The 26,604-nt window shown below is 35.2% G+C and overlaps 1 protein-coding gene across 2 annotated transcripts in view; it reads right to left on the bottom strand.

The window, feature by feature from the left end:
• The window catches only part of Lrrc7 (leucine rich repeat containing 7), a 420,763-nt gene that overhangs the window by 305,443 nt on the left and 88,716 nt on the right, over nt 1-26,604 (bottom strand). For both annotated transcript variants that reach the window (XM_077791099.1, XM_077791100.1), the window contains exon 2: nt 23,701-23,903. In XM_077791099.1, the coding sequence (XP_077647225.1) occupies nt 23,701-23,903 (203 nt within the window). The remainder of the gene's footprint in view (nt 1-23,700; nt 23,904-26,604) is intronic.

Here is a 26,604-nt window from a genome sequence, read left to right as displayed (position 1 = left end):
CATAAGAGTGTATATAACAAGAATATTCTCTTAAAATCCTGTTAATAAAACAAAGACTCCTATTTATCCATTCATATGATTCTCCTATTAATACCTCTCTGTCTCCTTTTTGTCATCCCATGGAGAGGCAATCCAATTTTGAGTATTTTGAATTTTTATTTTACATATCCCCTCACTTTTCTCCATACTTTTATCAGAGGTCTAGTAATCCCCAAAATATAGACTTCCCAGATTTGTTTAGATTTATCTTTGTATGGATGGAATGATGATATATGCTCTCTTCTACAACTTTTCTTTTTTATTCAATTGTATGTGATTTATTATACAATTTATTCAATTGTATTATTCCACATTGATGTAAATAACATTCATTCACTTTTTACTACTTTATTTATCTTATGACACTTTTTACTACTTTATTCATCTTATAACACAACTTCTTTATACTCTGTAGTGTTCATAGGTATTTTGGGGGTTGTTTCCAGTTTTTTCTCTGACCTGCTGCCTGGAATAGTTTTACATACAGTTGCTAGTGCACACATCCAAAAGCTTCCCTGAGTAGTTAGATACATGTTCAAATTCATCAAGTAATGAAAATTGTTTTCTCAAGTGGCCATAATTGTTTAAATTTTCACCCATAAGGATGAGAATTCTATCTCTCGATAGCATTTTTAAAATTTGGTATTCAAATATTATTTCATATTTTTTCTAATCTCTCTGTGGTATGTAAAATGTAACACATTTTGCCCAATTACTAATAAAGTTGATCACCCTTCCTTGTTTCATTAATTTGAGAGTTCATCACATAGTCTGGATACTAATTCTTTGACAGTTCTTTCAATACATGGCTAGTTTTTCAATTTTTTACGGTATCTTTTGATGGTGACTTTTATGATAGTCAAATTTATCTTTCAGTTTTAATTTGCCCAGATATCCAACTTCTTTTCTTCTAAAAGCTTCATTGCTTTAATTTGACCCATCTGGAATTCATTTTTGTGAATGATTGAAAGTAATCCATTCTTTTCCCCCCTTATAGATGACCAGTTGTTTCAGCATCCTTTTAAAACAATCCATCATTTTCCCACTGATTTGCAAAGCAAGTTTGTTGTATGTCTGATTTCCACATAAATATGGGTCAGTTTCTGGATCTTCTATTTCTAGCTCACTGGTCTGTTCGTCTATTCTCTCCTATTCTAGCTGGGTCACCAGATTGCTGTGACTGTGGCCTGTGTTTGTGCTGGAGAAGAATAGGGAAGAAATATGAGAAAATGTTCAAGAAGGAAGAGTTCAACCAGCTTCTGAGGAGGGGTAGTTCCCTGAACAGAAAGCAGGAAGGGGAGGAGGGGAAGTTGCTGGAGGAGGAAAAGCACAGAGACCTTTCAATTAGAAATGATGGGAGGGGAAGGGAGGGGGGATAGTAGGGGATAGGAAAGGTAGCAGAATACAACAGTTACTAATAGGGCATTATGTAAAATTGTGGATGTGTAACCGACGTGATTCTGCAATCTGCATTTGGGGTAAAATTGGGAGTTCATAACCCACTTCAATCTAATGTATGAAATATGATATGTCAAGAGCTTTGTAATGTTGTGAACAACCAATAAAAAAAATAAAATTATAAAAAAAAACAAAGCACAGAGAACTGCAGCATTTGGGGATAAAATAGGACAAATAATGCATTTTTAGGCTGGCATTCATAAGATACAGCGTACTTTGGTCAAAACATATTGGAGTCAAAAAAGAAAATCCTGGGTTCCATCCCTAACTCTAACTGTGTAGTCTCCCTCAAGCTGCATTGCATGGGCAACACAGTCTCTTGAAGTGTTTGGAAGATAGTGTTCTGGCATTATTAAAAAAAAAAAAAAGAAAAAAAGAAATGACAAAAACATGCAAGTAGCTATATTCTAAACCTGTGATGACAATGAAAAGATGTTATTCAGAACGTGAAAAGTCATAATCGACTGGGTTTATCCTGAAGGAAATATTTGGTGGTCAATTAAAATAATTTTTCTGGTAAATCTTAAAACTACTCTCTCCAGAAAAAATGTGTAGACACACACACACACACACACACACACACACACACATGTTTACACACACAAAACACATATACATATTTGCATGTAATTTTAGGGAGCTTGTAAATCACCTCAATGAAACCCAGACTTGGGGATCTGTGGACTAGGTTAACAATTCTTGAGATCAGAGGTCACGACATAAACTTCTAGAAATGAAAATGTAATTAGGTCCATTCTCTGCTCATAATTATTCAACAGCTCTCTGTTCTCTTCAGAAAAAAAAATTCCTTAGTTTGGCTTCAGGGCCCTTTACCTTTCCAATTTCTTCATTGCATTTCCTCTTGCAACTGACCCTTCCTCAAACATCCTCCCTACCTCCCGCCATCCTGCAAGACCACATCTGTCAGGTTTCCACACCTGCTCTGCTCTGCTGTGCCTTTGCCAGTGTCAGGTCTCCAGCTCTGGCTCTTTTCCTCCCCATCCTATCCCACACCCTGTCTACCTCTTCTCCAAGCTTAGACATTCAGCACCTTGTACCTTCTTGGTAAATAGGTGCTCTTCCATGGATGTTGCTGTGCAAGGGAATGCCATAATAGCAAGGTAGCAACAATTTCTTGAGTGTCTATTACATAGGGCTGGTCACTAAACTACACTGTACAATATTCCATCTCTAATTCTTACAACATTTCGAAGAAAGCATTATTAGTCCTATTTTGAAAACTCAGCATTTATAAGGTGATAGAACGAGCAAGGGCCAGAGCCAACATTCAAATTCAAATCTGTCTGGGTACAAAGCCACTTCCATATTTTCACATTTCTTCAGTATCAGATCTGTTTTTTGGTAAAGAAAAGAGATAAATGATAACAGTTGGGGGGAGACAGTGGCCAAGGCAGGGAGAAGCAGCAAGCCATCATAGCATCTTAGGAGGGTTAGGGAAGAAGATTCCAAGTCAGTGACTACTGACAGCTAGGACTTAAAAAGAGAGTAAATGTGAGTATATGTTAGAGCACTTTGCTAAACCCACAAGGCTATAGAAATGCAAACTACTATAATTTGGTTTATCATTTTATTATTATCTTTACACTCAGGCTTGGGAAATTAAGGACACTATAAATGTCATGAATATGAGTGGCTCTATGGTAAAGTGCAGTTCCGGGGGTGATGGTGAATAAACTGTTTATTTTTCAATTTCAAGTACAAACATAGAATTTATTTGTAAATTTTTATCATCATTATCATCATCATTATCATACAAAATGGGAATGAAATCCAGGGCCTCCAGCATGCGAGGCAAGCTCTCGACCCCCGAGCACCATCCTCAGCCCTGTCTGAATTTTCAAAAGATGAAATCTTTTCCTGAAATGGTTCACATAAAATCATAAATATTCAATAATTGTTGATGCCATATGTTGGCTCATGTGGATTTTACCAGGGAAAAGAACTAATTGTCTAATGAGTTGGCATCACTGAATGGCTGGTTTTCTGAGCAGTTCTCTTTTAAAATGTTCAGGCGATAGCATTTCCAAGTTCATTGAAAGCTATCTCAAAGAAAAAGATTTTTTTGTGCACATTACAATAAAATGTTTTAAAATTCTTTAGTTAACAAATCTTAATAGCTCTCTTTAAAAAAGAGCCAACTCCTAGAAATATTGAAGTAAAAAATGGTTTTATACATGTACTTATTGAAATTGTGAACTTCTAATTTCATTATTTTCTTCCTTCTTTTTTCTTTCTTTTTTAAAAGCATTTCTCATTGTCTTAGAAGGAAAAGAATATATCTGATTTACTGGAATAACAGCTATTGGTTTGAAAATGTAGCGTATAATATATTGTCTTCCTTTCCTCTCTCCTTCTCTCTTAGCCTATCTCCTTCCTCCTTCTTTCTTTTCTTTCTTACTCTCTTCTTTCCTTCCCATTTCCCTTTCTCTTAAACTGCTTCTGCTCAGTACCTCTTGAACATATATCCTCAGGGGAAGGCACAATGACAGGACTTAAAGATGAAATTTTAAAAATTCCATTTCTGGAGTGTATAGTCAACTAGTGGTTATAAATGCAGGAAAAAAATAACAGTTTTATACACTGTAAATAGAATACATACTATAACAGAGAAAGTAATTTAAAAAGTACATTTTATACCAAAAGGAACATCCCTAGACTTTGCCCTTAATCTAGAAAATTCCAATGTATGGATTTGTGTGCCTTCCCAAGCTATTTTACACCAGTCTTTCACATTAACATCCATCCCTTAAATACTCAAATGCAAGGAAGGAACTTGTTCATATTTTTGTTTTTGAGAAACAATTGGCACCTGTGACCAAAATAGGCAGGTGGGAGATTAGGGGAGAAAAAGAGATGAAAAATAATAAATGTGTTAGGTAAGACATTAACAGTAGGTGTGACGAGGGAGATACAGTTAGGAAAAATTAAGACTGGGTGACAGTAGCATATGGACAGTCAGCAAGTTAGGATTTTGTGGTCATACAAGACCTTAGAGTCTTAGTAAGAGTGGTGGTGTAAGGCTGGTGTGGACGAGTGCTGGTAGCATCAAATAAGGCTCAGCTATAGGAAAAGGGAAAAATTATGGTTCTTCTTTGTGCCTTTTAGCAATACTAAATGTGATGCAGAGAAGAATTCTTTGATTTCTTATAGAAAGATGGCAAGTATGATAAATACATGGGCATTTTATCATAGAACACAATAAATATCCCTGTTATTGTTTTAGAAATATAGATCTTTTCAGCAACAATTTGTACAAAGATGTAGTTGAATCATTTTTTCCCTTTTGGAAAAACAAGTTTTTTGTTTTTTTTTTTTAAGAATTTCTCATTGTCTTAGAAGAAAAGCACTATATCTGGTTTATTGGAATAAAGACATTAGTTTGAAAATGTACCATATAATACATTGTCATTCGTTTACTATTCAGAAATCATTTGCATTTAAAAATTTAAAATAAAAATATTGTTTATTTTCCATATATTTTATTATTTGATAGTAGCAAGATAATAATTACATTCAGAAAGAAACAGCAAAAAGGAAAAGCTAAATGAAAAGGCACACCTTTAGTTGTTCTAAATTTTGATCCACCTTCATTGTTTCTAGGCAATTTGGGTGGATTTCTGATATATCTATTAAATTTAAGAGATATATGTACATGTGCATGTACACGTATGACTTAGGGATTTTTCTTTTGGTTACTTTTTTACTAACTACTAATTGGCAAAATTTGTGGTTATTTGACATTTAATAAAACATTGGCTTTAAAATCTATCAGTGTGCTTGGTGTGTGAACAACTGGGCTGAATGGCATTTACTCTCGACTTTCATTTTAGTGCAAGCTGACTTTGCTTTTAAAAAGATCTTTCTGGGACCTAATCAGTTGTTAGTAACTAAAGGTCCAACTTTGCTGACTAGCCCTGTGAATGTTCATGAAGCAGGGAGAAGATGCTGGTGTTGTAACCAGTCTCTTCGAAATAAGGGATAGATGTAAGCTTTGGAATCACACAAATTTAGATTTGAAATTTGACTCCATCCTTAACTATGTTATCGATAAAATTCCATTTTTTTCCCCTAAAGGTCAATTTCTCACTTAAAAACCCAATTAGTTTGTGTTCTAGTTTTCTATCTGGCAATGCGCTTCTGCTAGACAGACTTCCCTGCAAAGCAGGGTTAGTTGTACCTCACTGTGTTTTCATATATTCTAGTGTATATATGTCTATAATCCACTTTGACAAAAATCATATTCTAATATTTAAGCAACAAATATGTAGTGATAACATAACTTTGGACTAAAGTCTGTGTAAGTTCCTGATGAAACAAAGTATAAATAGACCCACTCCCATATTCTACTAGGGGAGGAAGACACATGGTATAGATGTTTTTCTTCTTCATCTTTGTTTCCCTGGAATAGAAGAAGCACCCAATAAATATGTATTAAGTGAAAAATTGCCATAGGTTTGGTAAGTACAATGGCAGAATTGTACACATAGTCATATAGAGGCACAAGGAGAATTAAATAACTGTGCTGATGAGTGAAGTATGAAGGCTAAGGGAGGAAGGGACAGTTGAGATGAATTACAAAATGGCATACAGCAGAGGGACCAGCAGGAGCCCGGAGGCAAGAAGAAGTTCTATGTTTCAGCAACATTTCAGGCTTAGACAGTTGCCTGGTCGTATTTACCCTGGCATTGTATCATTGTTGGCTATGTGAAGAATAAAACAAGGAGAAAGTCTGCTTTAAAAACTGTCAATGAGACTGGTCCATTGATCTTCCAAGAGATAATGAGGAAAACTGATGAAATCTCAAGGGAGAGTGGAGAGGTGAGACTAAGAAGTTGCTGTGACAAGTGAACAAGCAGGAAGAGTAAAAGATGAGGGTCCTGGTCATAGGATTGAAGAGATAGTTACCAGCTGAGTCCAGGAAAATAGGATTGAAGATGGGAGTCAAAGGGGACATTACACTGGTTGACTGAAAATTCAAGTATATTCAAAGCATGGAGAAGTTTGAAGATGAGAGAGAGAGAGAGAGAGAGAGAGAGTGGAGCTGGCATGTGAGATTTGAGTCTTCGGTGTACTGCTGAGGGCATGAGAATGGCTGAATGGGTTGACCCAGAGAAAACCTGGAAGATCAGGAGCTTTCCACCGTCTTCCCATGAAACTTTAGTGCCTGACCTAATGGATTATCCAGTTCTTGTCTTCCTTGACCTTCCTATTCCATTGACAATGCTATCACTCCCTTCTAAGAACTCCTCTCTCTCCATTTCTATGAATAATTTTTTCTAAATAGAGTTCTGACTTCTGTCTATCATGGTTCTCCAGGCCTGGACCCTGTTGGCCTCGGCCCTGCCCCACATCTCAGAGACAGAATTTCTCTGTAGGCAGTGCTTCACTGGTGATGACAGAAGCAGCCATTATTAATGTTGATGAGTTTAATTGCAACAACAAAAAAAAAAGAAGCTTTGTTCCTGTTAGAGACCACTGAAACACAAAAAAGACTCCATTGAAAGCAGGGGAATGAAATTCTACGTAACTAAATGGAAGGAGACCCTCATTGTTATACAAAATTACATATAAGAGCTTGTGAGGGGAAAGGAAAAAAAAGGGAGAGAAATTACAGCAGATGGGATAGAGAGAGAAGATGGGAGGGGAGGGGAGGGGGGATAGTAGAGGATAGGAAAGGCAGCAGAATACAACAGTTACTAATATGGCATCATGTAAAAATGTGGATGTGTTACCGATGTGATTCTGCAATCTGTATACGGGGTAAAAATGGGAGTTCATAATCCACTTGAATCTAAAGTATGAAATATGATATGCCAAGAGCTATGTGATGTTTTGGACAACCAATAAAAAATAAAATAAAATTAAAAAATTAAAAATTAAAAAAAAACAAAAACCTGTATTGCCATCTCAAAAAAAGGGAGAAAAAAATCTTTAGTTCAACTATTTAAAAATTTGAGGAAAACAGAAAACTTCATGCTCAGAGCCACAAATATCATGCACATATCCCCAAATGAAAACTCAAATACAAAGCCACTTTGTTACCAGAAACACAAGAAGCAGTACAATCATTCTAAAGAGAGAATAAAGGTGTTTCCTCTAATATCTGACTGGTCAAGACTTGACTCAGTGCTGTTTTTTGAGTTTCATTATGGAGACAAGAAATTGCCTCTTTGCATAGAAAGGATAAGTATCTCTAGGAATTTATTAAAATTTAATTTTCACATAAATTTTGGAAGAATAAGTACATGCAAAAGACTTTCTCTCATTAGGTAGCACTGTTAATGTAGAAATAAAGATAACTAACTTTCTGGAATTTGGGACTCTCACTTCTCAATTTATAGAGAAAAGGACAATTTTTCGGTGTTCTTTGTGATGTTGCAGCTCATGATAATCACTGCCATTGGTTAAAGGTTTACATTTTGCCCCATCCTCACAAACATCATGTTATTTAATTTCAAACAGTAAGAACTGCCACAAGGTCGTCAGTAGACAAAAAGTATAGGCGGGTGAAACAACACTGCAAGGTAGAAGCTGTCTTCTCCATTTTACCCAGGGCAGAGCCTGATGCTGGAACCTTTTCCAAGCTGGAATTTAAGTTCGAGACTGCCTGAATCCAAGGCCTCAGCACTTTCCAGACACCAAACATTTAGCTTCCAGCAGCTCTCTGTCTCTATAATTAAAGGCTTTTTTGGAAATTTGGAGCTGACCTTTGAAATTAAATAATACTTGTAATAAAATTTCTTGTAAGCAAGAAATGTCAGTTTATATATTCATATCTTTTGCTTTTTTTCTTTCCATAATTTCTTCACACCTGAGGAACTACTACCTCTGAAGTCTAGTCCAAGCTCTCATAAAAGTTTCTACCACAGTACTTCTAAATATAGAATAGATTGAACATTTTTTGAATCTTCACAATTCAGATAAATTTTGCATTTGGTCCCACAACATATTCATGTTTCTTTTTGAGAAATTTTGAAGTTAATGGACATTTTAAAAACATACAGCACATACTTCTCCTAGTAGATCCTGACTTATGGCCTCTTACAGCTCTACTAAATTTTGGAAGCAAATGTTCACATGATGAATTTTACCTAGGACAATTGATGAGTTCTATGCAAGGTCAGGCTCATAAGCATTGTGAAATGATGTTATGTTTCAGTAAAAAAGCAGAGAATGGCCTGACTCTTTGATCAGGATTGGGACCTACTTAAGGCAGCAATTTGGAATTACTTCTAGAATGAAATCAGCCTTTAGGGAATTGATACAGAATCATTTCACTAGAGTCTAACAAGCTGACAAGTCACATACAAAGAACTGAGTCCCAAAATGAACAACATTAGAACATGTAATTATCAGAAAACTAGTCTAAGAAACAGTAAAAAAATCAAGTAGCAGAAATTGACACACCTTGATGAAGATACATTTTGACTTTTTATGTCATTTATGTTTTTCTTGAGCATTGAACATTTACTTTGATCAGTGTCTCATGGGTCATTTTCCAAGGAAGTGTCATAATATGGTCAGATTTGTTCGGATCTACCAAAGGGTTAATCTTAGGTATTTTTCTTTTCTAGTCCAATTCTCTTTTTTATTTTCATTTATATATTATTTTTTATTTATTTTTATAAAGCATTAAGTCAATATTTTATCTTCACATTTGTCTCATATAATCCCTCTTCCAGCAATAATTTTTTTCAACTATTTTAGTTGTCACTTCTTATAATTTCTTCTTTATTTCCAAAGAATGTATGTGAAGTTATAGTTCTTAAGTCTATCTTAGACATTGTTTATTTATTTCATATCATGAAAGCTGAAAAATTGGATCACCATCCAACCATCATCACTCTTTCTCCTCATCTTCCCCATATACTTACAATTTTTTTGGTTAAACTGCAGTCAATCACTAATAATGTATAATGTGGATCTTGTTTTCATTCATGAAAGTTTTTTTTGTGTGTGTGTGTGGGTGTGATGCTGGGGTCGAACCCAAGGCCTCACACATGCCAGGCAAGCACTCTGCCATTGAGCTACTTTCATTTTTAATGTAGTTTTCTATATATTTACTTTAAGTTTCCCCAAGTGCTCAAATAGCTCTGTCAAATGCCTGTCAATTCTATTTCCAAATCTAAAGCATATCAAATAAATTGCTAAGTATACAGTTTATTCTAGAGAAACTCACTCCTGTGTCCTGTATAGCCAACTCCTTTCTGGGGAGATTGCTCCCTCAATGTGATGCACACCTGGATTTATGTCTTCCTCCTTTTAACTTACTTTCACATCCTCTTGAAGAAACTTGGGAATCATCTGGGCCCTATTTTGTTCCTTAGCCTGACATCAAGACAGCAAACAGATAACAAAATTCAATAAATTTTGTGTCCCAAACACCTCTCCAATCTGTGTCCTTGTTTCATCTTCAAGGTCATTTCTCTGGGCCAGGTTGTCATTAGCTCTCACAGATTCCCTCAAGCCCAGTGTACCTGTTCTCTCTGCCTTTGGGTTTCCCTGTTCACAATCTATTCTTAGTGCAACTAGAACTATCTTTTAAAAATACATACTTGATATTACTGTTACCCAGATAAAGCTTTAAATGGACTTCTACAGATTTGGGGATAAAATTTAAACTCCCTTTTAGCAAAGATTGGGGATAAAGTTCAAACTCCCTAGTTTAGCAAAATCCTCATAACTCCTCCAGCCTCATTTCTCCCATTCTCTTGCTTGCATTATATATTTAAGTAATAATGAAGATTTTTCAGTTCCTTAAATATGGTTCACTCATACCCTAGAAATTCTGCTCCTTCCTCTTGTGGTGAATTCTTAATCCTTGTTAAGTTTTAGTTTCAATGACATTCCTCAAGAAGGATGCTCCATTGAGTGTTTCCAAAACACCATTGTTTCTCCATCCATCATAACAGACAACATACTTGATTGCAACCATCTGTTTCTTCATGCTAAAGAGTACTTCCATCTGTTCAATTGCTATTTTCCCCATTGACTAGCAAACTACCCTGCACATAGAAGATGCTCAATTTTTAATGAAAAATTAACATGTATCCATATTAGATTGTAAAATTCAATTTTCTACAGGATCTAAGGAGGCAATTTCAACATGGGAGCTGGCCTAGGTCAGATAAGTGGCAAAATGGATTTGCTCCATCTAAAAGCCCAGCATTGCTGTTATAGCTAATGTTGTTTACAATTGGAAATATGTTTCTCACTAGATCTTTAAGTTTTTATAAGGGAAATCATGAAACCTGCAAAAGATAAAACTTTATAAATTGGCTACTAACTCATTTCAAAAGATTTTGCATGGTCAAACTGTTAATAAATGAGTGAGAGAAAAGACAATGAAGAGCTATTAAAACCACAAGGAGCCTTATCTGATAGACATGCACTGGCTGATGTGGGCGTCTGTGTCAAAATCTTCCCTGGCCTTAAAATTTTATCTCTTGTAACCAAGTCTCCAGAACCCTCCCTTTTCACTGAAAACCATGTCACAACCCCCACCATCCTGACAGCCCAAACATCAAGACCCTCACAAAGGAAACTTGGCAGAGGCTATTCAAAGGATAATAAATTAAGGGGACAAGAAACTGAGGCAAACGCAGAGGGGACTCAATTTCTTTAAAATCTCCAATTCTGTGAGCAGCGCACCATCGTTTCTCAGAGGTGGCTCATGCAGTTCCTTTACTGTTAGTCAAAGTCAAGAGTTAGCCCTGGGTGGTGCTCTCTGGAAACTTCCCTGGGACTCCCAAGAAAACAGGAGGGAGGAAGGACATGCTGTCTTTCTCTCTGAGAGGACCCACTCTCTCCCTTGAGAGTATCCCCCTTTCCCCTTTCCTAACCCTTTTAACAAAGTCATGCCTGTTTCCCTGAGTTACATATCTGAAACCTTTCAGGCCTGATCACAAGAACTGGAAGAGCAGGATCTCTGCACTGCCTGTTTCACGGAAGGTGCATGACCTGTAACAAAACAAGGACTGGCTACATGTTTCTGATCTCTGAATGGATTAGATTCGTATTGCTATTCTCGACACAGTGATGTTCAGACCCAGATTTCTCACTATGGTTTGCAAACTTCGTGAAAATGTTGGATTGATTATCTCATATTTTGCATCTAAAATAGAATTTGTTATATTTCTTTACACAACAGCCCCTTTCAATATTTAATAGTATAATTCTCCCAGTTCTCAAGAATGAAAATCTTATCCTTGATTCTGTTTTCATGTTCTTCCACAAGTCTAGTCAAATGTTACTTTCCAGAAGACAAAGTAAAAACTTGGCTAATATGACATGATGAAGATTTGGGTCTACTTTTTCTTCTATTAGACACAGGGTCTATGGTTTAATTCCTAGGTACTTGATCCACTTCTAGTTGAGTTTTGTGCATGGTGAGACAGGGGTGTAATTTCATTTTGTTGCATATAGATTTCCAGTTTCCATAACACCATTTGCTGAAGAGGCTACCTTTTCCCCAATGTACATTTTGGCACCTTTGTCTAACATAAGATAACTGTAATTATGTGGGTTAGCCTCTGTGTCCTCTATTCTATGTGTACCATTGGTCTACCAGTCGATTTTGGTGCTAATACCATGCTATTTTTGTTACTACTGCTCTGTGGTATAGTTTAAGGTCTGGTATAGTGATGCCACCTGCTTTACTCTTCTTGCTAAGGATTGCTTTAGCTATTCCGGGCCTTTTATTTTTCCAGATGAATTTCATGACTGCATTTTCTACTTCTAAGAATGCAAAAGGCTAAACATCAAACAAACAAACAAACAAACAAACAAAAACCCCAATAACCTAATTAATAAATGGGGCAAGGAACTGAACAGACATTTCTCAGAAGAGAATATACAATCAATCAACAAATATGTAAAACAAATATGTGAAACAATTATTGATCTCTAGCACTTAGAGAAATGCAAGTCAAAACTACTCTAAGATTTCATGTCACTCCAGTCAGAATGGCAGCTATTAAGAATACAAACAACAAAAAGTTTTGGCAAAGATGTGGGGGAAAAAATCACACTCACATTGCTGGTGGGACTGCAAATTGGTGCAGCCATTTCGGAAAGCAGTATGGAGAGTCCTTGGAAAACTGGGAACAGAATCATCATTTGACCCAGCTATCCTACTCCTTGGTTTATACCCAAAGGACTTTAAAACAGCATACTATTGGAACAGAGCCACATCAATATTTATAGCCGCACAATTCACAATAGCTAAACTGTGGAACCAACCTAGATGCCCTTCCATAGAGGAATGTATAAAGAAAATGTGGCATAGATACACAATGGAATATTAAATAAAAGAGAATAAGATCATGGCATTTTCAGGAAAATGGATGGAGTTGGAGAATATAATGCTAAGTGAAGTTAGCCAATCCCAAAAAACCAAATGCCAAATGTTTTCTCTGATATAATGAGGCTGATTCATAGTGGGGTTGGAAGGGAGAGCATGGGAGGATTAGATAAACTCTAATAGAGCAGAGGGGTTGGAGGGGAAAGAAAGGGATAGGGGCGTAGAAAAGACAGTAGAATGAGATGGACATCATTACCCTAAGTACATGTAGGAAGACACAAATGGTGTGAATATACTTTTTATACAACCAGAGATATGAAAAAGTGTACTCTATATGTGTAATATGAATTGTAATGCATTCTGCTGTCATATATAACAAGGTAGAATAAAAAAATAAATTAAAAAAATTTCATATTATTGTTTTGCCTAAGTTCTTCAATGCCACTTAGAAGAACATTTTAAGACTTTCTGTAGCTCAGCTTAACTTATATGATGGCCCACCACCTCTCCCATCGACCTCTCCTGCTGTCAAATACCACCCACTCCTTACTCTATACATGCTTGCTTCCTTTCATTTCTTTGTGTGAGCCACACTCATTCCTATATAGACAGTTCCCTCTGCCTAGAATGGTCTTTCTTAGTTCTTGCATGGGTTACCCCATCCTGTAATTTAGGACACAGCATAAAGTCTCTCCTTAGAGACACATTTATTGTTCTTTCAGCCTAAAGAAGCCTCCCAGCAATTCCTCTACTTTATTTTCATCAAATAGCATTTGATATTACCTAAAAATTTCCTTTGAAACTATTTATTTGCATTCTTCTTTCGAAGTTAAGTAGATTCTATAAGAATAGGAACGTGCTGCTCTTGCTCAATAATGTGTCGCTGGCACCTAGAGTGCTGTTTACATATAACCAGAATTCAAGAAATGTTTGCTGAATGAATGAACAAATCAACTGATATATTGTATCCAATGTCTGGGGAATTTTCTATCATTAAAAAAAGGCAATAAAAATCAGCTAGTAGATTGTGTTAATCAGATTTCAATGAGATTTTTATATTCAGAAATCTGAATTTAAAAAACCCAACACTTTCCACATAAAACAATGTTTTTGCTAATCTGTCCTTCGTATCATTCTTCCATAGGACTCAAGAGAGTCCGTCTACAATATATATTTATTGAAAATAATTCCTGTTCATTTAAAAGCCAAAATAATTACCTTAAAAGAACATACTGGAAAATGATGCTCCAGGCAAGGAATTAAAAACAAAGTCAATTTTTGATTATTAATGTATCACTTACACAGATATCTGAAACAGTTTTATTCTGGATGTGGTTGCACATAATCAGATGAATTCTACACTTTGAGCACTGGAAGACATAATAATGTCCCCTAGATTTGAAAGAATTGAAAAAGGTCATTTTTCACTTTTATTTAAACCCAGGATCTAAGGAGAGGCCTCCAGAGATCATATGTGGAGCTAAATTGGAGCTAAATGCCAAAGTTGTGAACCATTCCATGTTAATGGAAGCCAGACACTTAAAAGAATAATTGTTAACATGAAATTATACAATGAGGCAACTTTATTGATCAAGTGGCAGCTTTTTATGCTCTATATTTGTAAATTTAGGTCATATTTAATAGAGCAATCTATTTTGTATTTCTCAATCATGACAATTGTTTAATCAGCAACTATAGGGATATGAATAGCTTTTTTCACTTCAAAAAGATTTCCTTTCAGTGGTAGGAAAAAATAAAATGATCAATGATCATTCAAGTTTTGATGAACTAAAATCATAACTATGAATTAGCATCTCAAAATTAGTCACCCCGGAACTTTCTTCCATGAATCCTTCGATCTCATTAGATTTCTCATAAAATAAACCAGTGTCTTTAATTTCAAATAAACTCATTTGAAGATATAATAAAAAGATGGACTTAGACAAATAACTTAATCAGCAAATATTACTAAATGAAAAGAAGAACCAAAACAAACAAACAAAAAAAGAGAATATATGTGATATGTAGAATATTGGTGGACTCCTCTTCTTTTGTTTGTTTCTTTGTTTGCTTCTCTAACAACTATTCCCCTAATCCCATGAGAACCTTGATCTTCCTCTTAGGGCCTCTCTCACTGAGTATTATTTGTGGCTACAGATGAAATTTGAATCTGAACAAATGTCACAGGTAAGTGGGGGGCTATGGAGGTTGCCATCCTCACAACAGCCACAGTGTAGGGTTCAAATTGTCACTGTGCTACAAATTCTGAGCAGCAGTCTAGGACTTTTAAAGCGTTCCCCATTGTATATCATTTAGTATATCATTTAGCTCTCACCACAATCCAAGGAGAGGCAGGAACAAATTTGTTAACATCTTCTGCTGATGATAGAGCTAAGGCTTCAAGGAGCAGACCTGTCCAGAGCCACATGACTAATCAGTGGCAGACTGTTTTGTTAAGCTGAGGTCCTTTCTTATAGAATTCTTTACGTCGTACTATAGTACTTCTGTCACCAGTAATTATTGTCACTGTGGTTCTTGTCACAGCATTTCCTTCTATTGTTCATTTTTTTTCCTCTTGGATTTTTAAAAGAAGCTAAAACCAAGGAATCATAGAACATTCAATGTGGAAGAATTTTAGGGGACTATTTCCCCCTCCACTCCCATACATTTCATGACACTCCTCCTTTGATTGCCTCTAGTGTCAGAGAGCACATTTCTGTATTGGAGAAAATATCATGTGGCACATTTTCCTAGAATGTTCTTTCTTTTTATATGAATAAGGTACATGGAATCTGAGAGGAAGAAGAAAATGGGAAGAGTGTATGATATAAAGTCCTGGACTATGAAAGAGCCACAAAAACTATCCTTTCTTTTCCCATCGCTCAGGATAGGCAGCAAATTTTTTTAGAAAAATTGTTTTCAATGAAAGTTCTCTTTTCTGTGATTTATGTGAATGTAGATACAGTCCAACTTTTCCTTTACTTCCTCACTTCTAATCCCTGTCAAAGATCTGACTCTTGGTAAAATAACAGAACATGAGAGGAAGCTTCTTATGCTAATGTTTTATATTAATGCAAAGTGTTTTGGCAGTGTCTTAATACAGGTTAGCACAGTCGAATTATACTAGGCATCTCCTAAGGACACCCAAGTCTGAAACTTTGTTGGAAGCAAATCCATGGTGGTGGTGGGTGTTGTTATTTTTGTGTAAAATAAAAGGGAAAATATTCTCAGGTGGTGTCTGAGCAGAGATATGAAGGAACTAGCTGTGGGGTAAGCAAGCCCCGAAGTAGAAAAACCACTGGCAGTCTCTAAGAAGAAACCTTGGTTGACCTGAGCATAAGGCTCAGCCTGAACAACTCTAACCCAGCTGTTACAACTACTTGTTGGTCATTACCTGGGAGCTGCATTTCACCCATTGCCTACTGCCATAATTCAGATTCACTCTTGTTCATTTATTTTCTGAAGAGTTAGTGATTTCTGTCATTTCCTGGGTCAGTGACTACAATCGTGCCATGACAAAATTTTCACCAGTTTAAAACATCCCTTTAGGATAAATCCCTGACTTCTGAGTGTTGGATGATCAGTGCTTCAGCTACACAGACGCACACAGTGACCAACAGGGAGCTACAAGCCTCATGCAACTCTTTGCCAGCAACCCTCCCTGGACCTGGCTTCCCAGAGTCTCTTTTCTTCTTAATAGAAGCAACTGTAGATATGAAGGCTTATTTTTTTCTTGCATCTCACTTTACTGACAATATTCTATATTGAATGTTAATTCAATATTGCTAATGGTGTTAAAATTTTACTTTCATTTTTTTCCTATATACTTATGAAATTGAATTTCAACAATTCCTAGCAAAATGCTGCAGTAAATTGGATTCTGGAACTCAACTTTGTGTATTATAGCTACGTAGTCCTAAAGTGATGGGCAGTATTATGAAAAAAGTTGCACATGTGTGTTAGGAAAGAATTAAAATTTTGTAATCTTTATGCATTTCAAAAAGTATATATTTTATTTTAAAAAGTGGATATATGTTATGTCCACATAAATGATTATTATTTGGCAATCAAAAGTAATAAAGTCCTGATATAATATAGAACTTTGAAAAGATAATCAGTGAAGAAGCACTCACAAAAAACCCCAGACTTTATGATTCTGTTTATATAAAATGCCTAGAAATATGCAAATTCCTGGGGGAAGAAGTTGGCAAAGGCTAAGAGAAGCAGGAGCATGAAGTGACTGCTAAGAGGTAATTGGGGTTTTTGAGGGGATGATAAAAATATTCTAGAATTAGACAGTGAAGACGATTGTGTAGTTCAATGAATATAACAGAATCACTGAACTTTTTAAAGATGTATTTGATGGTATGTAAATTATATCTCATTAAAACTCCTGTTTAAAAAAACAGTAAGTTTACTGCCTCTTTTCTTGTGAAAGGATATAATTTATTTTGTGCTTGTGAGTGTTTTCCATACCGGACAGTTGAAGTATTGTTTTTAAACTAAAATAATGAAAATCACACGAGAGCTGAAAAATATTTGCTTAGTAAAAGAAGGAAAGTGACACCTTCCACATTTTTCTGGATTTTGAAATTCAGACACTTGGGATTAACTGATTTCGGTAACGCTGGGCAAAGCATTTTAAAGATACTATCAATGTGCCTGGAGAGAAAATTAGCAGTTTTTAAGAGATACAGAGCTTAATATTCAAATTAATATTTGTTTGATTCTCCTGCTAATTATTTTAAAATATCTGTGTGACTTCCCTATGTCTCACTAGTTATGTGCGCATTCTGAAGGTTTTCATAGCACTCTGACAAAAGTGAAACCTTACCCCCTCTGATATAGAAAACAGTTGATCTGAAGCTTAAATGTGCAATGGTCAAGACCTTAAATCTCAAATATCTGGGAAGGTAGGAAGTATGCAGAATTAATTTTGAAAGCACAACATAGTAATTTGCTATCTGCTTTTCTTATGTTCATTGAGCAAACAGGTTTTTATAAGCCTTAGAAACATAGATCCAAATCAATTTAGATGCTACATTCCTCTTACCTATGTATTCTTTGGCTTCATCAGCATAATAACATTTCCAAAATTTACCTCTATGTACAGAGTTGCTATGACTTCAAGGGAACTACAAGTAATTCTTAGGCAAGGGCCAGTGGTATGTTTGTACTATCCCTTTGCTTTTAATGTTTAATATTTGTTTCTTTGAAAATTGCTCTTCCTTTCTCTTGATTGTGTTTTGTTCTCTGGTTTTCACTGTCAAGTCTAGGAGAATGAACCTTAAACATCTGTGTCTAACTCTGACCTTTCTTCTGAATTATACTACATCTTGTTCATTGAGATTTGGGTACATTGTTTCAGTTTTTATTCAATAAATCAGTATCTAAAAACAGGCAGAACTAGAAATATGTCCAGAGGAAAAAAATCAAGATGATTAAGAGTCTATAAAGCATGGTCTTGAAAAAATGGTCCAAGAAACTTGAAAATTTGTCTTGGAAACAAGAAACCCATGGCAAAGTCAGGAATTCCTTTGATGCCCTTGAAGAATCAAGGCACTGCTTCTGGACACATATTTCCTTGTCCAGGGAAGGCATGCCTTAAATAATCTTTGCATCTACGTGAGCTACTAGCTAAGTGTTGGATGGATGGATAAATGGATGGAGAGAAGAAAACATCACAGATATACTGCAGAACTTTCTAAACACAACAACTTCCCAATGATACAATTGTCTACCCTTAAATTAATGATTTCTTCCATTCAAATAAATATTTTTGAAGAGGTTCCATGACTTGCAAAACAAATAATAAGTCAACATTTTTGCACGGGGTGGAAAATTCGACTAGTTTTTAACTATGGGATCCTAAAGAGCAGTGGTCCCTGTCAACACAAAGCAAGATTGTTAAGTTATCCACCAAAATTTTGATTTGTTGTTACTATGACATAACCTCTTCTCTCCTAACTAATACAAAGACTTTTGGTGAGAATTTTTTGATGGGACTTTGATATGCCAAGGGGAGTCATTTAACTTTTACAGTCTTGACTTACCTATTAGTAATAATTGAGGGCTGAATTAGATAATCTTTGAGGTTGCATTTACTCAATCATGATGCAATATTGTGATACTGTGAGTCAGGGAAATCCTGTGAGGAAGCTTTAGTGTTATCACAGATGTGCTACATAGTTGTTTTGAGTTACAAAACAAAGACACAACCATCACCTATGGAATTGTTTCCCTAGAAGCGGTCTTTAGAGTTTTTGTAGAAAGATGAGTCATACCACATGTTTTGTTGGATAGTCAATACCTAGAACTATCCTGAGATGTTACAAAATATAACTTTTGCTTGACTGAGGGTAATTATCATGGAGATCTTATTTTTCCTGTGATAGGAGAATAATAAATACCAGTTATTGAAAAACTTTCTATTTCCTGGTATTCCACATGTATTATCTCATCCCTGGAGAGAGATTCCAGTCCTTCCTTCCCTCCCTCTTTTCTTCCTTTTTATTTTCCACTCATCCTGCCTTATTTTTTCACCTATTTACATATCTATTATTCACCAATCTTTATTCCCTTCTTTTTGGCTGTCTTTTACCTATATTTTTCTTTCTTTTCATCCCATCCCTTCCCTCCTTTCCTCCTTCCTTCCTTCATTTCTTTCATCCTTCTTTCATCTGTCATTCCACAATTTTGCTAAGGAAGAAACTGAGGCTTTTAGAAAATAAAAACCTTCCCAACGAATGGCAATGATAAGATCCAATCCCAGGTTTATCTAGGTTCAAAACTCTAAATCTCTAAGATATTTCTGGGATCAATTGTATATGTTCTAATGGAGAAAACTTAGGAAGTATGGTGCTTCGAATTTAGGTCCATTTTCTTTTAGATATGGTGAAATTGACTTAATTTACCAAGTTCTCTCCCCACATAATATAATTTTGTGTATATATATATATATATATATATATATATTCCAATATTATTCATATTCTCTTTTAAAAAGTTTGTCAATTTCAAAAAATTTCTCCATATTTCTTTTCTCATATTTGTTGCCCACACCACTTCCAATGTAATACACATGAGTTGCAGTCTATTGCACTGTCTATAATTTTAAGCTCCTGATTCAAAATAACAAGCAAAGCAATATTAAATTAAAAAGTGTGTAGGTGTCTGCCTCTGAGGGAAAGGCATGCAATTTTGCATTTTTACTTTTTATTAGACAAAATTAAGCAACAGATAGAACTATTCCTAATCAAAATACTTCCTGTTCTTTCAAAGCTATTTTTGTATCTATTCTGACATACTCTTGATATATCTTTGCTAATGCCTTTAACCTTGAGTTTTTGTTCTCTCTCTCTGTTGTATAACAGCTTATATTACAGATACACGACTAGATAGAATATTTTCTCTATAAAGTATCAGAAAGTAAAGGATAAAAACATTTATAAAAGGCAACCTTTACTATACTATATTATCACAACTTTATTACTCAACAAACATGAAATCACAATGGTAAAAAGATCAGAGGAATAAACAGAATGCAATAAAAGAAGATGGCACACAGAAATACAAAGTCAATCCAAATTTGAGAACTTAAATTCTCAAAGAGCTCAACACTCTTCCAAGAGTCTTTAGTGCTCTCTGCATAGCCACCGAGTAAGAGTACCTTTTCCTCCTAAAACCATCATTCTACTGGTTTGTTGGTGTTGTACAGCTGTGTCACTCTCCCCAGCAGTCCTCCCTATTGTGTTGCTGCCTGGAGTCACACTCCTCCACAGAGGTAGGCATCCTTATCCAATCCAATGTGGGCAATGCCAACTTTTCTTGACATCCCAGTGCATTCTGTCATCAAATGGCAAAGGAACTGACCAGCAGTAAACTTGTAATACCACTGGGGCCAATGAAATCCAAGGGCAAGTTAGTTGAGGAATTTTGGGGGAGATACTTCCTTGTCCTTCTCAGAGAATTTCAGAACCAGATATTTCTCTTTCTGGGCCCTGAAAGAGGGAACTCAAGAACTGGTGCAACTATTCTGACAAGAGAGAAGCCAGCTTCCAAGGAAAGGTAATCTCATAGGTGGGTGAACAGAAACAAATCAATTCTGGATCCTGTACTAAGATGGACCTTCTACTTATGTGAGCTAATCAAACCTATTTATTTCCAAAGTCAGTTTGGATTGGGTTTTCTATTACTTGGAACATTTAAAGAGGTTTACCTGATGCATCATTTCTTTTGTTTTTGTTCTTTAATTTCCTATATTTCTAATAATGCATAAATATATCCATGTATAATTATGATTATACCTCAATATATCAGATGCTGTGGAAGAATCTAATTTATAGGACTTTTTATGAAAGCAACAAAGATGAATTTAGGATCTAACAGAAACCTTAAGAGATTATGTGAGAAATATAAAAAGCACACCAATTATAGGAGAATTAATAATTTCTCCTTAATTCTAATATTTTGGGAAATATATATATAGAACTATTCTTGTAGCTACATTATTTTTATTTATTGCTATTTCATTGTTTTAACCAACCAAACAGACAAAATATCTTAAGATTTATCTTCCAAGCCTACTTACTCCTAGTGACCTACATGATGTGCAAGACTCTCCAATGGCATTATTTTATTAATGCATTAAGAAAAACAATGCTGTGTGCCTCTGAAGACCTTTGGCTGTTTGAGTCCTCCCTCTTCTCTCTCCAAATGCTCATCACTCATCAACATACACCCATCATCTTAATTTTTGTATCTGTGGTTTTGGTCAAGTTCTTCCCTTACCTCTCCAAGAATGGAACTCTTCCCTACATAAGCTCTACCTCAGTATTTAGCTTTTTCACTTTGATTATACATTACTGAGCACGTGAATTTAATGCTTCAGTTCTTCTCCGTAATTAGGTTGTTTAATCCTCAAGAGCAGGGATTGAAATTTAGAATCGCCACTCCCCAATGCTTCAAGTATATGTAATAGAGTAGATATTAAGCAAATAATTGCCTGATTAATTAACCATGCTTTATTATTTACCTTACAAAACCTGTTTCATGGATCTAGTCAAAGATTTTAAGATAAATCAAGATTGCCCTAGGGTTGCCAGATTTAGCAAATAAAAATACAGGATACCTCCTTAAATCTGAATTTCATATAAATAAATTATTTTTTGTATAAATTTATCCCATGCAATATATGAGACATAAGTAAGGTATAAAATTACCTATTTTTAATCCAAAATTCAAATATAACTGGATAATCTCTGCTGTATTGGGCAATCCTAGATTGGCCTGACCTAAAAAAAGATATGTGTTCTTATTTTTCTAAATTAGAACAAAATACTACATGTGTGATTTGTTAAACCTTATATGATTTTGCTAATCAAGTCCTACAGTACTCTATAAAGAAAGTTCTCTGCATTGTTCTACCATTCAGTGAAAATACACTGATTGTGTATCCATTGTGTGAAGGTCACCATGTGTGAGTGTGCACAGGGAGATGAGGTTTAGTGAGTTGATTTTCCCCACCCCGAGGACTCCCTATTCTACTGGAAGAGACAGCCCATTTCAGACCAGCCTCTACTTGACATGCAATCCTGGTGTATTAATCTGTGTGACTGACAGCTCTTTTAGGCTTGACACAGCCCTCCTGAGAAAAGATCCAAGATGACACTATAAACTTAGGTTTTCAAAAATGAGAGATATTATTTTTGAAGTACACATTAAATAATACCTAATTTTAAAGCATTATGTAAACAACATAATTCATAATCATAACTGAAAACAATTACTCATCATTTGTCTTGATCAGCACATTGAATTTTCAGGTTTTTTTTTAAACTTTATTTTATTAGTTCACTTTTTTTTTTTTTTTTTAATGTGGTGCTGAGGATTGAATCCAGTGCCTCATTTGTGCTAGGCAAACGCTCTACCACTAAGCCCCAGCCCCAGCCCCAAATTCTCAGATTTTGATAATGAAATTTGGGTTTCTCAGGTGAAAAAAAAATCTGATTATTAAATTACTTCATGTGTTTTTTTTTTTAAAGCATAAGCAATAGAAATGTAACATGGCATTTTTTGTCCTGTCTGCTGCATAAGTCCTTCACAGGTAAATGCCATGTTGGCTACTTAATCTAAGTGATTTATTTAGGCAGTTGTTAGGATCCACCCATTTTACCTCTCTGCTGTGGCTTTGCTTGCTCTTAGTTAATTTCTTATTCTTCATTATGGAGAGAACAGGGTAATGGGAGGCCTGGTTTTCTTTACATAGCACTGTGTCATAATGGAGGTGTGTATGTAGGCAAAGTTTGATAGTCAAAATTTTTAGCAACTATTTTTACCAGCTATATGCTACATAAATTCAGTGTTATTTTTAAAAATCAAATATTTAAAATCCAGAAACAAAAACACATTTTTTCATGACAGTGCTCTGTGTGTGTGTGTGTATGGGAAGTGGTGGGGAAGAGAGAGAAAGAGAAAGCTTTCTCAGACTTAAAAATATAGCTCAAGGTTTTAAAACAACATTGCTTTAATGTAAACATACCAATTTTCAGTTCTAGAATAGAATATATAGTTTCTTTTCTTTTCTAAACAAGCCATTGATCTCAACCCTTTGATCTGTATTTTAAAGAGCACTTTGAAATAAGAAGGTGTGACCCATAAAATGATGACTTTTGTGTAGTTCAGTTTATTATTAATTCATCACCTGAAATTACACAGAGTGGTATTAAAATGTAACAAGAATACGGCGGGAAATTAAATCAGTCCCCAACATTTGTTAATTACCCAGACAGAACGCTATAGTTAACACTGTCATTATGCTAAGTCCTTCAAAATTATGAAATTCTCATTTACAGTCTATGCTTTATGTTCTCAAAAATTACCTTGGGTAGCTCTTCAATTTGATTGGCATCTAGATAAAGCTCCTCTAATGTCCGCTCAAAGTTAAAGACCTCCTTTGGCACCTGCTGAAGGCTGCAGTGGGAGTAATCTAAAACTGAGATGATTTCTTCTTCACCTCGGAAACATCGGCACGGCACCAGACGGCCGATGATTTTCCGTTTGGTGGTCATCTCCAGGCACTGCACTAGAAAGAAACAGAAAAAATAAACAAACTGCTTAATCAACTGCTTTTCAAGGGCTTTCTTAGAGCTTATTTAGGACTCTTTTTGGCACGTATTTTGTAATTATATCATACTTTACATTTTATATAGGACATGCATATGCAATTTACTACAAAAAAAAATGTGGAGAAAAGAAACCTCTGAAATTGGAAAAGACACTTCTCTCATTTCTACAAAAACATTCAAGTTTCACCCAGTGTCTTCTTTTTTGATCCACAGATTTATTCCATCTGTGAACAGGTTTTTACTGAATAAACTAGACATTGGAACTACGTGATGAGTTGAACAGTTTGTTTTTGTGCAGCGTGTGATCAATTAGACTACAGATTAGACATGGAACTCCTTATTTACTTCAGAATGTTAGCCTGTCTTTAGGAATCCTGTGATTTGGGTGGGAGAAAAGACCTGCAATCGTGGTACACATTCATGTGACATCTTGGGCACGTCCTTTTCCTATTCCTCTAGGTTACCATGGCCAAATGCCATGAATTTGGCACAGACTTGTGTCATGGATCCTTCAATATTTACTCTATTGCTTTTCAGGTCATTTTCTTCTAGACTTTAAGCTCTTAAGGGCTGGGACTGTTTGATTCATCTTTGTGTTTGGCACAGTGCCTGACATATAGTTGACATTCACTAACGACTGTAGAATAAACAAATGAATGTGCTGGTGAATAAATTAATGTATCTGGGACTCTTGGGATCACATCAGCTACTGATAATTTTCTTGAGACTTCTCATTCTAACTCAAAGATCGTGATCTCTGTGGTTGTGTCCCCAGGAAGAATAGGTACATAGCTCCTGACTGTGCGTGTCATTTCTCCATGGAGTAGATGGTGTCTTTAAGGAGATCTTGTCTTACTTATTTTTCAATTCACAGTACACAGCACTTGGCCAACTATAGAATCAGCATTGAATGAACATTAATCTGAAATTTGCATTCAATTTGTAATTTATTTTTAATTAGAATACAAATTTATTTTTAATTAGAAAATAAATTTAACGCTGAACTATAAATTAGTGACATTTTGTAAATATGAAATAAAAACTATATAGCATTTTGCTTTTGAAATTGCTTAGCTAAAGTCAAATTTTGAGGCAACCAGGTAGAGTATACTTAAAAGTTATAGAAGATTCAGTTCAAAGTCATCCTTATTCCTCTTTAACTTCTGACATTAATGAAAAGATAATCTGGGAACAGGTTTATGGGTGAGCACTTACAGATGGCTGTTTACACATGGTGATTATAGAAAGTTTACTAAAAACATATAAAAGATGAATTTTTCATTAATTTGCCTGAAACTCCTACACTTCCCAGATTTTATACTTTTAATATTTTATATTTTTATTGTTAATTTTATATGTACTTTACATTTTTATTTTTTAAATTAGTTTGTAATAATTATATATAATACTGAGGTTCATTCTGACATAATCATATAAACACAGAATATAATTTGCTGTTTTACTCCCCAGTATTTCCTCTTTCCCTCCTTTTCTCCCTCTCCCCTTCCCTTTCCTCTACTCTACTGATCTTTCTTTTATTTATTTATATATTTTTTTAAAAATTAGTTCATTATGGATATACCTGAAGGTGAAATTTACTGTGGTATATTCATATATGTGCATAGAAAACTTTGGTCAGATTGATTCTCTAACCCTCCTCCCTCTTTCTCAATTCCCTTTCTCTGCTCCACTGATTTCTCCTAAAGCTTAAGAATCAATAAGTGGGACAGCATCAAATGTAAAAGTTTCTGAAGAGAGAGACTACAGACTGGAAGATCTTTGCCAACCACTGCTCAGATAGGGGACTAGTTATCCAGAATATATCAAAATACAAAGCACCAAAAACCAAATAACCCAATTAATAAATGGACAAAACAACTAAGCAAACAGTTTTCAAAAGAAGACATACAAATGACCAAATAAATATATTAAAAAATGTTCCATATCTCTAGCTATCAGGGAAATCCAAATCAAAACTATATTGAGCTTTCATCTCACACCAGTAAAAACTGCAAATATCAGGAATACAAATACTAAACGTTGGCAAGGACATGGGAGAAAAAGGTCTACTCATACAGTGTTGATGGCACTGTAAAGTTGTACCACCACTCTGGAAAGCATTATGGAGATTCCTCAAAAAACTAGGATTGAAACCACCATTCTACCCAGCTGTCCCACTTCTTGGTATATATTCAAAAGATCTAAAATCAACACATGATAGGGGTACGGCCACATTGATGGTTATAGCGGGGAAATTCACAATTGCCAAGTTATAGGACCAGCCCAAGTACCTGTGAACAGATGAAAGAATTATGAAAATGTGATATATACACACAATGGAGTTCTACTTATCCACAAAGAAGAATACAATCATGGCATTTGTTGATACATAGCTTATAACTGTATAATACTTTGCAGTTTATATAGGACATGTTAAATGAAATAAGCCAGACCCAAGAAGTCAAGGGTCAAATGTTTTCTTTCATACAATGGAAGTTAGACCAAAATAAGGAAAAAGAAAAAAGAAAAGCAGTGGGCATTTGGGGGGAGGGGAATCCCATGAAAATATAGTTTATATTTTTAAGAGTCTAAATCACAAGATTTTTGTAATTATTATTTTACCTGGCCTTGTTTGATGCCTTCATGTCCCTACTTGGA

The sequence above is a fragment of the Urocitellus parryii genome, chromosome 11 (assembly GCF_045843805.1).
Source record: "Urocitellus parryii isolate mUroPar1 chromosome 11, mUroPar1.hap1, whole genome shotgun sequence".
In the NCBI taxonomy this organism is placed as follows: domain Eukaryota; kingdom Metazoa; phylum Chordata; class Mammalia; order Rodentia; family Sciuridae; genus Urocitellus; species Urocitellus parryii.
This window is presented reverse-complemented; position numbering and strand designations above follow the sequence as displayed.